The following is a 16,719-nucleotide window of genomic DNA, read 5'->3' as shown; positions in this document are numbered from 1 at the left end:
TAGTAAAAACAAAAACTTTGTTTTGTGGGCCTTTAAATAAATAAACTTTCATAGCCCTGGATGAGGGGGATAAACACCCTCAACTGCTGCTGGGCTGTAGTTTGAGGACCCCTAAGGGATTGCTTTCTTCAGTGTGTTTTTGTATCTTCTTTAACATTTGACTTATTCTACTTTTAAAGGTTCTTTTCTTCAGTGGATTTTTTGCATACATTTTAAAATTTGACCAATTATGCTTTTCAAGGTATTCTTCTCTTCGTTGGATTTTTGTGCTGCTTTTACTATTCAGCCTGTCATATTTTATAAGGTGTTATTTTCTTCAGTGTTTTTTGGTGCCTCCTTTACCAAACCATTGATTGTTTTTTCATGATTTTTTTTTTACACCACTCATTTCTCTAATCAAGTTTTTCGTTACATCTCTCATTTGATTTTTAAATTCCTTTTTGGCCTTTTCCATGGCCTGAGAACCAATTTATATTTCTCTTTGAAACTTTCGATATAGGAATTTTGACTTTGTTGTCTTCTTTGAGTATGTGTTTTGATCTTTCTCATCACTGTAGTAACTATTTGTGGTGAGAAATTTTTTTTTTCTGTTGGCTTGTTTTCCAGCCTATTTCTTGACTGTTGGCTCTATGCTTCCCAAGTGGACGGATTGCTGTCCTAAGCTTCAGATTTTTGTTCAGCTGTTTTCAGAGATAGTTCTGGGGATATGTAAGTTTTTGGTTCTTCCAAGATGGTATGATCTAGGGAAGACCATGTTTACTAATCTCTGTACTGTGTACTGGTCTGTGAGCAACTACAAGCATACAAGCATTCTTCTCTCCAGCCAAAACACCTGATTAGTTAGGAGAAAGGGATCTGAAATAAAAATTCAGTCCAAATTTGAATACTGTGATTATTCCCCAATCTTAATACGCTCCCATATATTTCATGGATTTAAAGAATAGTTCTTCAAGTGGTAATTAGAATTTTCATTAATTGTTTAACCTCCAGTGTTTTTAATTTTTTTAATTTTTTTTATTTTATTACATTCATGTTCTTACCTTTTCTCATGAGGCAGTTAGGTGGCACCATAGAACACTGGGCCTGGAGTCAGGAAAACCTGAGTTCATATCCTGTCTTAGACACAAGAGCTAGATGATCCTGGATAATTCATTTCACCTCTTAATCTGAAATTCTTCAATTGAAAAACTGGAATGACAATTGTATCTTCCTCATGGGGTTCAAATAAGGATCAAATAAGGAAATATTTGTAGAATGTTCAGCACAGTGCCTGGCATCTAGTAAGTAGGTGCTTAACAAATTCCCCTTTCCATATCTTACCATATTATAGCTAAAGCCAGTGTATCTGAATTGGGGCAGAAGTTGAGCACTGGGAAATTTATAGAATTTAAGAATCAAATATGTATTTTTTATGTCAGAAGCTTCTACCTTGGCTCACAACTTGGCTTTACTGTAATGAATGAATTAGACTGGGAATATGAGCTTGAATGATGAATTTTACTTAAATTTCATATTTTAAAAGTACAGCGAATCTTCAGTAAAAGCCTTCATTTTTAAATGAAAGACAAATGGGAAAGATCCATTAAAATCATATTTGAAAAGTTGTTGAATATGTTGTTTTAATGCATACTCTAAATAGGATTATAATAATATGGTTGTACTACTTAATAGTCCTATGATTGAGAGTGTTCTTTTTTCACCCAGTTTCTAGAAGACACATAGCAGTCTACAAATAGTTTACTGTAGCTTAGTCTACTGTAGTTTACAGATGTGCCAACCTTGATTCTGAGCTGCTAGATAACCTGACTAGGGTCCCATGAATAGTAGCTAACTGAGATTGTATTCTTTCCTCAGGTCAGTAGTCTATCCACTGATACTGCTTTGCCTCTCAAAAATTAATGGAACAATATTTCAAATTCTATACTACTTCCTTTGCCCAAAGAATCCCCAACAATTTTGAGATATAGATGGCATGAAATATTATTTTTTCAATTAACAGAAAAGGAAACTTAGGGCAGCATATTATTTTTTCATTTAACAAAGCAAACTGAAGCCATTATATAAATATTATTTTTCCATTTAACTGAAAAGGAAACTGAGGTCATTATATTACTTTTCCATTTAACTGAAAAGGAAACAGGCCAGTATATTATTTTTCCTTTTAACAAAAAGGAAAACTGAAGCCAGTATAACTTATTAGTGTAATAACTTGCTCAGAGTCTTAAGCGGCAGAGTAAGTGAGCATCAGAGCTGAGACTAGATTGCTGGCTTTTTAATTCGAAATACAATGTTCTTTCTACTCTAAGTCTCCGGGTTTGATCTTTTATCTATAAAATGAGGGGATTATTTATTAAATGATTTCCAAAATTTTCCTCAGCTCCAAATCTCTAAGTTTATGAGCCTTAAAGATCACACAGACTCAGCAATGTGAAATGAATTATCCAAGGTCACAGGAGTAATAAATCGCATAGTGAGGATTTGATCTTGTCCTTGTCCCCAAATCCAGGGTCCTTCCCAGTATGGGCCATGCTGGCTCATGACCAAACTTCTTTTTAACTTGATTTGAATTACATTCTCCTTGAACAGACAATTCTTTTCTCTCTTCCTTCCTTCCTCCCCTTCCCCTCTCCCCCCCCCCCCCCCCCCCCCCCAGCCCAAGCCCAGGATTGGGGGAATTCTCTCCTGAATTTCCAAAAATATCTGATATTGAGAAGAACATTGAGTTTTCCCAAAGCCCTACCAATGCACAAGTCCAAAGATGTGAGGGAAGAATCTGTTCTTTAGCACAAAATTTAAATCATGTGGAAAAGCATGATGTACAGTTTGCAATGAATTTATGAAGTCAGATGTGTAATGGAAAGTGTGTTAGGCCTGAGGCTAGAGGACCTGGGCTTTGGACCTAGTTCTGCTACTTTACTACATGAATGAACATTTCTCCATTCTGGACCTCTAGTTCCTCATATATAAATAAAAAATGGGCTAGCTGGGTCGATGCACTTCTTAAGGTCTTTTCAACCCTAAAAATCTCACAATTCCTAAATTTTTAAAAAGAATTTATCCAATATTTCTCTAAACAATCAAGTGTTTGAATGAGAAGGTCTTTTGGAGTGAAGAAAAGCAGAAGGATTTGCTTTGTAAAGGCCAAAAGGACCCCCAGAATCAAAGCATCTGGTCCCTCTCTTTTATTTTAATGGGTGAGCAAACTGAGTCACGGTGATATGCAGTTCCCAGGGTCACACAGTAAGTGATGGAACTTTTGACATGTTCTCTGAGATTCTTCTCATTTTCCCCACACTGATTAATCAAAATAAAAAAGAGATTACATTTGGACTTAAAATCTATTGTTATCCAAAAATGGATTTGGACTGCCTTTTAGATTAGTTTATAAAGGAGAAACTAATTGAAGCTTCTTCCTCATTGAAGATCATCTAGTAAAGGCTGAAAGACTTGTGTCTCCAACTATGTTAGATTTCTCAAATTGAGTGCCTTAGATATCTAAGACTCACCATGTCCAAAATTGAACTCATCTCGCCCCCCCCCCCCCAAACCTTGTCCCCTTCCAAAACATCAGGATCCCACCATACAGTCACTTAGGCTCTTAACTTGTTAATTTTGATCTTTCACTGCTTCCAGAACATCTCCACTCAGTCTGATTTCTGTCTGGCCACTGGACCCAGATGACTCTGGAGGAGAAAATGAAGCTGGTGTCTTTGCAATAGCTCTCCCTCATTTAAATCCAATATCTCTTCCAAGTGAACTCCAAATAGGGTCATGAAGAGTTGAATATGACTGAAAAAAACAATTAAAGAAAAACATTAAACTCTCATCTCATATCTGGATTATTGCTCATTGGCTTCTTAGCCACAGTCTCTCTCCTCTCCAATCCATCCTTCACCCAGCTTAGTAATCTTCCTAAAGCACAGCTTTGAACATGTTACTTACCATTCATTAAACTCCAGTGGGTGCCTGTCACCTCCAGGATCAAATATAAAATCCTCTTTTTGGTGTTCAAAGTCTTCCATAACCTGCCCATCCCTTTCTCACCTTTCCAGATCCTCTATATACTCTGAAATTCAGGGACAGCAGCCTTCTTGTTTTTCTTTAAATAAGATATTCCATCTCCCTGACTCTGGACATTTCACTAATATCTGTTCTCCATGACATGCTATCTGTCATCTCGGCCTCCTGGCTTCCTTTAAGTCGCAGCTAAAATCTCACTCACTACAGAAAGCTTTTCCTAACTCCTCTTCATTCTAATGCCTTCACTGCATTGATTGTTTTCAATTTATCTTATGTAAAGCTTTTTTTGTGCACTTATTTGCGTGTTGTCTTTCCCATTCAATTATAACCGTGTGTCTTTTACTTTTCTTTGTATCCTCAGCCCTTAGTGTATACAGTGTCTGGTACATAGTGAGATGCTTAGTAAATGTTTATTGATTGATTGATCACTTACCAGGTATATTGTAGAGAGGAAGTTTTCAACAATGAATTGGACTGAAGCCCCCTCCAATTCTGAAATTGTTTTTTCTTCTATGATTTCTCTTTCTTCAAAATTGGCAGAAAAAGAAATGTTAAATGTATATGAATGGATATTCTGCATTGAAGAATATTAGATGAGGGATGCAGAGTCATCAACCTACCGCTTAAAGGATCATAAGAGTCTAATCAAGTCTGATTCTTTTGTTTTACTTGCCCACATTGGGCTATATAAATAAGAGACCTAGGTTCCATTATTCCAAAGTCAGCACTTTTTCCTTTCCATCACACTCTTTGTGTCACATTGAGCAAGATTTTATATTTCTCAGTCCCATTACTAGCCATAACATGAAAGCTTTGACTCCCTCAATTATCAAAGCTACCTTAGAATTATGAAGCCTGTTCTCCTATGGCTTTCTTAAATCCCATGACATTATTTGTAAATGTTACTGTCAGTGGTATAGACAGCTGGTTGTCATCAGTGTCCCAAACTGGATTTAGGAGATTGTCCAGTTGACTGAGCAGGACTTTAGGGGATGAAGTTTTTATAAACCTTTGGTTAAAGATTCCAATTTCATTAAATGATCTAAAGATTCTCTCATTATGACCACAACCAAAAACAGATGCATGGGGGTTGGAAGAGTTTAAATGGTGGCTTAGCAATTAGGGGAAAGAGAACCTGTTCAAGTCTGTGGCTCTAGTGCTTTTGTCTTCCTGACTCAGGCTCAGGCAGCTCTTTCACAAAAAATTTGTACCTTAGTGAATGACTAAAGGGTGTCTTGCAATAGAGCCATTAGTCATTGCCTCACTCATTGATGCTTGGCTTCTGAGATATCCTCTGATTCAGGCAGAATGGCCATTGATCAGTTGGTGAGTGAGGTAGGTGCCTTCTCTTTCCTGTGAATTCAGAAACTGGTAGTAATCATACCGTGGAGTGAACAGGATTTGTTAACTTCTGATTTGCTGCTGTCACTGGAGAAAGGGGAGCAAGGATTTCTCCAGTTGGCTCTCCTCCAACTTGGAGGTGGTACCCGGTCTCACTTTGTTCATTTCTGGATATTAGATTTTAGGAACATATTGGTAGGCTGGACAGTATCCAGAGAAGGGAACTTTAGGTGGTTAGGATCTTGAATTTTTGCCCTATGAAGATTCTGTAAAGGAAATGGAGATGAATATCTTGAAGAAGAATAAAAGATTGAGGGAATGGATTTGGAAGGTGGTTGGCAATTTGAAGTTAGCTTTAACAATTTTGAAGAGATGTCATAAGTCAAAAATTAGATTTATTCTCCTTGGCCCCAGAGGGGAAATCCAGGAGTAGATGTTGAGATTACAAAGAGGTGAGTTTAGTTAGGCTCCATGAAAAATTTCCTAAGAGCTGGAACTTTGTTGGGATTGTCATAGAGACAGTTCTTGTTCAGGTCACTAGATAGGTGACTTCTGAGAATTCTCAAATCTTCTCACTTTGATTTGGGATTTCTGGGAATATCTATATTCACCAGCTCCTCTTATTCCACAAAAACTTGAGTTTCTCCTTGAAAAGACATTGTGCCAAAGTTGTGGGTGCCACATACAATTTGATTATTTTGCTGCCTTAATTAAGAGCTAAAAGGAATGTTATAGATTATCTGGTATAAATCCTTAATCTTGCAAATGGGGAAACTGAAGTCCAAGGTAGTTAAATTATTTCCCCAAGGTAGTTAAATTATTTCCCCAAGGTAGTAAAGGTAGGATGTGTCTGGCATTTTAGTGAGCAGAAGTCACTTTTAAAATTATAACATCCACATTTATGTAGAACTTTCCAATTACAAAATATTTATCCTGTGTTATCTCACTTGATCTCTACAACTAAGTGAAAGTAGCTAATGCAAGTGTTATTTTCCCCATTTTATGAATGAGTAAACTGAGGCACAAAGTGACTTGACTTAAGTCCTAGAAGTACTAAGTGATGAATATGGCATGTAGATTTTTCCAGTTCCAAGTTGAGGGTCTTTATCTCTCTCTTTTTTAAATTACATAAGATTATTTTCACTCTCTTGTTTTCTGGAGTTCCCTATTGTCAAACAGAAAACAATTTTTAAAAATTCAGTAAGTGTATAAGTGCCTATTATGTCTCAGCTCCTTGCCTTAGATATTAGGGCTGCAAAAACAAAATGACCCCTAACTTCTCGGAAGTTACATTTTACTAGTAGAGGTTTCTGAACATCTGTGTGTCTACAATAATGAAATATAGATATGCGTGTATGTGTTAATTCGTCTTGTCAGGGGTCTGGCAGATATTGTGATCCATGCAGTATCATTTTTTTTTTTTAATGTGGGAAAATGAGTAAAAACAAACAACTCTTTCCAACCTTGGATCAAAACATAGCTCTTTTGCTTTCAAAATAAAGCTTTTATTGATATAAACACTGTATGGTAAGAAGTGATCCAGAAACTAAGGATCATCTTGTGAAACTCAGTGTAAAAGTAAACATGTGAGATTTACAGATGAATATGGAATTTAGAGAAAGTCCAGGAGGACTCAGCTTTCTATGGATACCAAACAAGAAAAAAGGAATGGCTTTCTACCACTCAGAACATGTTGAGCTTCAATCTAAGTGTGACATTTTAATGAGAAAAAAGAAAAATTCTCCTTTGGTCCTGATATTCTAGACTTTGTAGAATAATCATGTCAGTAAAATGGCTAATGAAATCCACAGTGAGTGGAGCCCTGCAGAGAGAGCACAAGCCTACAAGTTAGAGGGCTTTGGGTTTTGACCTGTAGTTAATTTACTACTAATTTACTTAACTTTTCCGTGTCTCAGATTCTCCATCTTTAAAGGAATTAAAACACTTCACTAGCTAATTGCAGGATTGGATCATTGGCTTAAAGTGGATAAAAATAATAGCATTTTTTGTTTTAAGGAAAGCTAAGCACTTTCCCTGCTATCTTATTTGATCCTTGCAACAATCTGGTGAGATTGGTGCTATTATGAACTCGTTTTACCATAGGAGAAAACAAATCTGAGAGATTAAATGAATTTGCCCAGAGTCAAATAGTTAGGAAGTTTCCGAGGTTGGATTCAAAGTCAAGTCTTCCTAACTTTAAAGTACAATAGTGGCTACTGCTCCACCTACTGGTCACCTAGGGGGAAGTCCGATTATAATCAAGTACAGTGGTGCCCACTACTTCACCTAGTGGTCACCTAGGGAAGAACGATTATAATCACCCAAGTAGAGTGGTGCTCACCACTCCACCTAGTGGTCATCTAGGGAAGTCCAATTATAAATAATCACCAAATACAGTGTTGTCCACAGCTCCACCTAGGGACCACCACCTAGGGGAGTTCTTCAATAAAGCATTTTAAAGCCTTGTGGTATTTAAAGGAGCAGTCACAGAATGGATCTTTGTTCAAATTCAGGTTTTTGGTCACTTAATCTGTCTGGGCTTTGGGGAACTCTTAGGTTCCTTACAGACTTAGATCAGGTAATCCTAACACTAGCCATTGTAACAGGAGCCAGAAGCAGATCCTGGGTGAGAGCCCAGATAGTGTTAGAGGTATCCCACGTTGGAAGGGTAGCTTTGGGAAGGGGAAGCTTCATTGTGCATAAGGACAAAGAATGTTCAGGGCTTAGAATCAGGAAGAACAAAGTTTGAATCTTGAATCTCATACTTACTAGCTCAGTTTCTTTTCCAGTAAAATTAGTATAATAATAGGAACTATTTTAATAGGGCTTTTATGAGGATCAAATAAGATAATTGTATAAAATGCTTTATGAACCATAAAAACCATTACCATTATTGTTACTGTTGTTACTACTGAGAGATGGTGAGTTCCCCTTGATTAGAGGTCTTCTAGTACAGACTGGTGTGTTCATCAGGGGAGTTATATAGGGGATCCTATTCAAGATTCTATTGTTTGTAGATGATTTTTAAGGTGCTTTTCAACTGGGACATTCTGTAATTCTATAATATTGGCATCATAATATGAAAGATTTAGGAAGGGAAAAAATATTTTGTATATTCTAAATAGTATTATTTCTGACCCAGGGAGATCTACAATCTAAGTATTTTCAGAGATCTTATTCTGCTTCATTTCTTTCCCTTATAATTCCCCCAGTTTTTCTTCATTAAAGTAAGAAGAGACTTCTTGAGCAAAATGAGGTAAAAGCTAAAAGCTACCATATGGTAGATATTGCCTATGTGACCCAGGAAAAGTTAATTTTGTTCTGTCTGCCTCAAGTTCCTCATCTCTAAGATGATTGTAAATATCAAATAAGATAATGCTTGTAAAATGCATCACAAATCTTAAAGCACTATATAAATGCTAGCTAGCTATTTTATTTTTTGTTATTGTTATTCAAAAAATTGTTGTTTTAAGTGGGTCTAGGCTATTGAATCTCAGTCTCATGACTATTTCTCTTGGTGTGAGTATTGCCTCTGATTTATATGGGAAATTGATCTTTTGTGTTTGGAATCGTCTTCATGGAATTTCAGTGTTTCATGAATTTTTTTCAAAGCCCAAACTCTGAAAAAGTGAAGTTTGGTATTTGTGCTTGGATACATCAATTTTTGGTGTATTGGGAAACATGTTGGCTTTGTAGTCTTGGATTTGAATCTTGGCTGGATTGCATTTACTCCCTGTGATCTTGAACAGGTCACTTTTCTGGGCTTTTTCCCTTATTAATAACATTCAGATTTAATTGATGATCCCAAGTCTAATCCTAATTGCCCTTAAAAACAAAACTAGTGTTTTTATAACTGCATAAAAAGGTTTGGGGCTTGCCTTATCTGATCTCTGAGCCACTGTTTCTCTTTTTACTGATTCCAACTTCTATGACTGGAGAAAGCTTGCCCATTTTTCCATTTTGAGCAATGAACTATTCTGTAATCCTTCATCCTCTTTCCTGGAGTTTCTTGCCATTCTACTGCCCAAATACAGGCCATTGAAGCCTAGAAAATTTTCTTCTTCTGAGGCAAAGGGGAACAAGAATCCGTGGTATGCTGATTTGGGCAGTGAAAAGAGAGACAAACCAGGGAAGGAACTTCTGAACTAAGACTTTTTTTCCCCCTCTTCCCCTCTGTAAAGATTGTTTTGTCTTTTATATTTGTGTTTAATCTTCTTTAAGGCAGCCCTATTTATTACCAACTCTTCCATTTATTTTTCCATTTGTTGCTCAGTCCTTTCCATGCCTCATGTTTTCGAATTTTGGTGAAGTTTAATTTTTAGTTTAATTTTTTTCTTTGCTTTATCTAGTTATCTAATTCTTCCCCTCTCTCTTTCTGTTAAGTAGTCAAGTCAAATCCTCCTTCATCGCCTCCCCTCCAATTTATTTTGCTTGTTGGTTTTAAAATTTTTATTTTTTGCACCTTTTTCTTCAAAAAATTACTACATTCCCTTGTTCTCTTTGTGATTTCTCTTCTCTTTCTGTCTGTTCTAGACTTTTATTCTTTGATTCATGGCCCCTCAATTTATTTATTTGTTCTTTAGTTTCTATATTCTTCATGGTATTAAATCTTCTAAAGTACCCATTCTGAGTGTTCCATCTTCTAAACAGTTTTAATGTTACTGTCTGGTACATCTTTTCCCATTCCCTTTTTCTCTTGTGTTCATTGTTTGAAAAACCAATTCCTGCAGGAGATAGAGAAGAAAGATAGATTATTCCAGGGTAGGAATTTTCCTAGGTCCCTGATTTAGTACTTTGTGACCTTGATTTTTTTCCATGAAATCTCCCTTGGAGTCCATGATCTCCCACTCTTCTGGGTATTATTTATCTCAAGAGCTCTGATTTCGCTTTCTTCTGAGGCAGGATTCTCCCTGGGGAAGCTTAGCACTTTCTTGGAGATAGTAGTCTCTCTAAGGGCCAAATCCTTTCAGATCATATGAAGAGAGAGGAGACTCTTAACTCAAGACAAGAGGGCCTTGAGACTGGCCCCCAAATTGACTTTTCATTGCTCTTATGAGTGATGACTGTGTCCTGGTGCTTCAGGTACTCCCAACTAGTCCCTTGGCTCAACTTCAGATATACATCAGAATTTTTATCCTAGAGGAGCAATGCTGTCTATTGTTTCTCTGTTTAGCTGCTTCCTGAGAGCTGACATTTATATGAATAACTCTCAAATCTAGTAATAATGTTGGAAAAAAATATGGTCGCAGTGAGCAGGATATAAGTATTAATAGGAATGGAAAAATTCATGATTCCCAAATGTCATTTTTTAAAGATTTATTAAAAATTCATCATTTCCACCGATATATATGTTAAAAATGTTTCAAGTCATAATAAGTTAAAATAACTCAATAAGAAGGATTTCTGATTTCTAAACAGAGGTAGAGCCTGTCCACTTGGCTGTGAGTAATATCAGGGAGGTTTTTGCCTTGATTGGAGACATAAAAGATGTTAGTTGTCATGTTGAATTATTGATCTATCCATTGAACTGCTGTTCTATCAGGATGGAAAGGATCTGATAAACCACTTTTCTTTCTATTGTAAACCAGAAAAAAAAAAAAAAGACCCTATAGTGAAATAGTTTTGGATACAGTTGTATTGTGGGTCTTATAAAGCTTGCAGACCTGCAAATTTGCAAAAAGCAAACCTGTGATTAAGCCTGAATAAGGCGCTAGAAATTTTTTTTTCTTTTTTTAAATAGTGTTTGGGATTGGGGGGGGAGGGGGAAGAGGGGGGGTAAGGAGGAAGGAAGCACATATGCTGCCTCCTAATTATTGGGTCATGCAATATCATGAGAGGAAATCAAAGGTGGAAGCTTAATTTCCTATTTGTGTCCCCTTTTCCTCCTCCCTTCCCCCACTCCAATCTCTGAAAAACAGGTACCTCAACCTCTGTCTTTTGACTCGGTCAGCATGCGGATTTTAAATTGGGACTTTTCTGACATCATATTTACAAACTACTTTACATGTGTTTTCTCCAGCCAACTCCATCAAGTAGACACTACAAGTAGACTACTATCCTCATTTTATAGAGGAGAAAACCAAGGCTCATATAAGTGGCTTGCTGATGTCAAAGGTGGGATTTGAACCCCAGCTTTCCTGATTCTAAGTTGAATCCTGTCCCTGTTTTATTGGGTTGCTCTCCCAGCCTTTTCTCCCTCTTGTAGGAAGCTGAAAGCAGCCTCAGAAATCTGTACCCTCATGAGGGAATTGAGACCCAGGGAGAATGAATGATGTGTTGAAGGTCACTCAGGTAATATGTAGTGGGATAATAAATGATCTTTATTAAATTAAGTCCTAGAATGTTAAAACTGGAAGGAATCTTAAGCTCATTTAGGCTCAAAATGGAAGTCAATTATGCAGTATTCTTTAATACTTCAAGGATTGGTGATTTCATCTTTCTTTTCTCTCCTTACCTCCTTTCCTCTTCCTTCTCCTTTTCTTCCCTTCTCCTCTCCCACTTTCTTCTCTCTTCTGAGTTAACCCTGAGCAAATCATACCTTGGTGCTCCAGACAGAAGGTGTCAACCCACACCAGTAAAAGGAGTTTCTTTAGCCAGGTTTTTTAAGTGTTCTTTGGAGTAGTTGTTTGATAGTTGGGGGACCTGGGTACAAGTCATTCCTTTGTCTGTGACTGTGCTGTGACTTTGGGCCTCAGTTTTCTCATCTGTTGATTCTCTTTAACAATGAAATTATAGGTCTGATGCCTATTCTCTCTCTCTCTCTCTCTCTCTCCCTCTCTCTCTCTCCCTCTGTCTTTCTCCAGCATGTAAAATTTTCTCTCTGAAGTAAGTAAAATTTATTTCTATGTTGTGGATCTATTGGATTGACTCCCTCAAATAATTCATTTGAAAATGTCTGAACAATTTGAGATTTCTTTGACATGTGAGTGTATAACTCATTCTCTGGGTGAAGCAAAGTCTGAATGACCTTCTAGATGCTTAGAGGAGACTTGATTACCTTAGAGCTTAATTTCCCAAAACAAGATGTGTTTGATAACGGGCCAAGACAGTGGTCTGCCAACTTATTAGTAATAGCACACAGAATTAAATAAAGTTCTATGGCATGCCTCCAAGAGACCTCTGTTCACAGCTAATCCGGCCTTTTAAGTCTTGGACCGAGTGCTTATATACTATAAAATGCCTCGTTCTAGGACCTGGCAAAATTTCAAGATGGTGGCTGTGGCTGGGCCCATTATTGATCTTATTTTTAAGGCAGTCACATGCTGAAGATGTGCAGGTGCTCTTCATTCTGGGATGAGTGGTAGTGTCGCTGCTGGTGTCAGTATGGCCATTTGGAGTGGGGAGAAAGAGTGAGTGTGATTGTAAGAAAAGACTTATAATCTCTTCCCTTCCTCCTCTATTAGAGGAAATCTTTTGTATACTCTTTGTTCTTAGGCCTTTTACCTTCCCTTGTCACAGTTGGGTCAGTGAGGGTGCCATGACCAGGGAAGCTATGTTTCAAACTTAAAAAAAAAGAGGCTCCTTTGAGTGTTCCCTAAGGTTCAAAACATCATAGCCAATAGGACCAGAGATCAGAGGGTTCAGTGCTCGACCCAACCTTAAAAACCATTCAAGTAGAATGTGGGGTGGGGCTGTCTTGGAAATAAGTGGGCTCTTCCTCACAAGGTGTCTTCCAGCAGATGTTGGGTGTTCACTTTTTGGTTATGTTGTATGTATTTGGTATGGGTCAAACAAGATGAATGCTAGAAGTCCCTTTCTATGGAAAATTCTGGGATTCCATGATTCTGTGATTATCTCATTTTAATAACCTAACTTGACAGGAATATGAGATCCACTGTGATGAAAGTCCTATTTGCAGTCAGTAACAGAAAGGATATGAAAGTAGGGTTTTTTTTTTAATTAAAGCTTTTTTTTTTTCCAAAATATGCACTGATAATTTTCAACATTCACCCTTGCAAAAACCATGTGTTCCAAATTTTTTCCCCTCCCTTCTTTTTACTTCATCCCTTAGATGTTAAGTAATCCAAATATATATTGAATGGATCCAGTTCTTCTATACATATGTCCACATTTATCATGCTGCACAAGAAAAATCAAATCAAAAAGAAAAATAAGAAAACAAAATGCAAGCATATAACAACAAAAAAGTGAAATTACTATGTTGTGATTCACACTCAGTTCCTACAGTTCTCTCTCTGGGTGTAGATGGCTCTCTCCACCACAAGACCATTGGAGCTGGCCTGAATCACCTCATGTCCATCACAATTGATCATTGTTATATAATCTTGCTCTTGCCATATACAAAGATTTCCTGGTTCTACTTACTTCACTTAGCATCAGTGAGTCTTTCCACGCCCTCTCTGAAATCATCCTGCTGATTGTGAAAGCAAGTTTTTTGATTCCAAATTCTGAGACTTCATGAAAAATGAGTAAATAATATAGCTCTGTACTAAAGGGAGGAAGTGCCATTTTTTCTTTTTTTTTTTCCCCATAGATTTAATTTCAAAATACATGCAAAGATAGTTTTCACCTCATTGTTGAAAAGAGCCATGTCCATCAAAATTGATTATCACAATTTTGCTGTTGTGTACTCTTGGTTCTACTTAATTCACTTAGCATCAGTTCATGTAAGTCCAGGCCTTTTTGAAATCAGCCTGTTGATTGTTTCCTAAAGAACAATAATATTCCACTATATTCATATACTATAACTTATTCAGCCAATCCACTCACTTTCCAGTTTCTTGTCTTAAAAAGAGCTGGAAAGTGCCATTTCTTTAACATAAATGAGATTTATTAAACAGTGTTTTTAGTTTCTTTGGAGTTAGATTTCAGGAAGAACTTGGGCTCAAAACTACTGTCATGGCTTAGAAACAAGAGTAACGAAATTTAATCACAGCAATGCAAGTTAGGCTATTCCATGTGATTCCTCTCCTAACAGTATTTCACATAAAATAGATGGTATACAAAGGTCAGAATGTTAAAGAAAAGCACATTTCTGTCTAATGTTGCATTAGTGTGATTTGTTTTAGAAGCGTTTATTCAGGATATGAAAATATGAATTTTGTAAGACTGCCAAGAACAATGAAATTTGTGATGAGCAATCTGCTGATCAAGTCCTGGTTTGTGCCGGATAAGCGGTACCAAAGGGCAGACTTTAAATGATATTGAATTTTATGAATTGTAAAACATGGGGAGAGAAGAGCAGAGAAAGAGAAGAGGGAGAGAGGAGGAAAGAAATAGGAAGAGACAATAGGGAGAGAGAGAAAGGCAGGAGGAGGGGAGGGAAAGAGAGAAAGAGAGGGAAGGAGGGATTGGGATAGACACTGAGAGACAGAAAGAAAAATTGAGAGGAGACAGGAGAGGGAGGAGGAAGGAGGAAGGCAGATCGATTGAACCAGTTCTTCAGTTTGTCAAATAAATAATAAATAGTACCAGTGTTAAAAGATGTCTTACTTGGCCCTGGAGTATAAAATTCCAAAATATAGTAGTTTCTTTTCTTAATCAGCAAGCATTTATTAATTGCCTATCAAGTCTCAAGCATTGGATATACAAAGGCAGAAATGAGACAGAACTTTCACATGGCTTATACTCTATCAAGGGAGACACCCCACACATTATAAGTACCCATATCTCCACAAAATCATTTTCTGGGAAGATAGCATTGGTCTCTGGGGCACCAGGAAAGATCTCAAATAGGATGAGATGTCACTTGAGCTGAGCTCTAAAGAAGATTAGAGAATCCAAAAGAAGAGGAAGGGAAAGTCGGCTAGGTGTGAGGGACAGCTTGTGCAAGGACACAGAGAGAGTTTAGTGGCTGGGGTTTAAAGAACAGGAAGATGGTCAGTTTGATTGGAGATGTGCCATATCACAAAGGAAGGTTGAAGCCAGGGTGAAAGAACTTTCAGGGCCAGAAGGATTAAGGAACAGTCGCATTTCAATGGGCTTCTTCAAGGAACTCATATTGTACATCTTGACATGGTTAAGTAAATAAAAAGTACATGCAAAGTCAACTTCAGGATGGACAAGGGAATGCATTTACATCAGGAAAGGTGATCATGTATTAGGTGACATTTGATTCAACGTAGGAAGTCAACCAGGTCAATGATTTTTCTAGTAGCTATGACCTTATATGTAAGTTTATTCTCCATTGAAATGGAGAATTGGATTTGAAAATATCAGAAGTCCTTCCTCATGCAGTGATTTTCTGTGTAGTGCAGTGAAAAGAACGGTGGTTTGGGAGCTGGGGAACCTGAGTTTGATTCTCGCTTTTGTCTTTTACTGTCTTTGTGACTTTGACCCAGGCGCTTAGTCTCCCTGAGTCTCAGTTTCCTCATCTACACAGAGAGCACACTGGATTAGGTGGCTGTTATAGTCTGCGTCTGTGAGGTCAGACTTCCTTTTTCTCTTTATTTGGAGTAGCCCCTCTTCTGTTCCTTCATTTTGCCTTTTTTTCTCTTCTCTGACAAGCCTAAATGTTTGCTAGACATTATGAAGCAGCACAGGTTCGTATGTGGAGGTGTAAATTCAAGTTTTCAAAACTTGATTTTAAAACCTGATTTAAAAACTTGATTTTAAAATCATGATTAATGAATACCTTCTTTAAAAACAGGATGAACTCACTGCAGTGAATGTAAAGCAAGGCTTCAATAATCAACCTGCTTTCTCTGGTGATGAGCATGGCTCTGCTAAGAATATTGTCATTAACCCATCCAAGGTAAGACTCGGTTTTAATCACAAGCATCTTTTCTAAACTATAAAGTGTGCAGAATTCCATGTTTAGATGCACTATTAAGTTTTAGTCCAGGCAAATAAATGATTTTTTTATGTCCTTAGAATATATTTATCTAAATTATAAAGGGGCTGTGGTTAGTTCCACGCAGTGAGTCTTATTCTTCAGGTGAAAGCATGTTCGTACAAAGTAGTGTCTCTCAAGCCCAACACGACCATTTTGGGAAATATAATTGCAAGAAGTAGATGAGCAGATAATGATTTCATCTTAGAAATTTAAAGAAATGGTCTTTGATCCAGATTAAACAGAAATGTTTCCCTGAGTGCTTATATTGTACAACTCATATTTATACTAACTTAAAATCTTTTGATTCATAGTAACCATGTAACTATGAATTCTACTTCTTGTGATGGGTAGCTCTAAGGTTACAAGTTAGTAAAGTGGTATCAATGGAGGGGAATATCAAAGCTGGGATGAAATCACATGTTTAGAACAATAACATAAAAGTTTAACAGAGGTTAAGAATGCTTCTCAGAGGACTGGTCAAGCCCCTTTTCCTGATATGAAGTATTTATTCAGTTTCGGTTGATTGCAGTTATATTCTTAATGATTAAAATGCCAGTGTCAAG

General features: G+C 37.1%; 1 protein-coding gene across 1 annotated transcript in view; it reads left to right on the top strand.

Moving 5' to 3' along the window:
• MED12L (mediator complex subunit 12L) overlaps positions 1-16,719 on the top strand; it is a 372,681-nt gene that overhangs the window by 18,107 nt on the left and 337,855 nt on the right. Inside the window, exon 2 of the mRNA XM_051983280.1 lies at positions 15,971-16,075. Coding sequence (XP_051839240.1) covers positions 15,971-16,075 — 105 coding nt within the window. The remainder of the gene's footprint in view (positions 1-15,970; positions 16,076-16,719) is intronic.

This window comes from Antechinus flavipes, chromosome 3 (assembly GCF_016432865.1).
Source record: "Antechinus flavipes isolate AdamAnt ecotype Samford, QLD, Australia chromosome 3, AdamAnt_v2, whole genome shotgun sequence".
NCBI classification, from domain to species: Eukaryota; Metazoa; Chordata; class Mammalia; order Dasyuromorphia; family Dasyuridae; genus Antechinus; species Antechinus flavipes.
The sequence above is the reverse complement of the archived record's forward strand: the minus strand, read 5'-3'. Positions and strand labels throughout refer to the sequence as shown.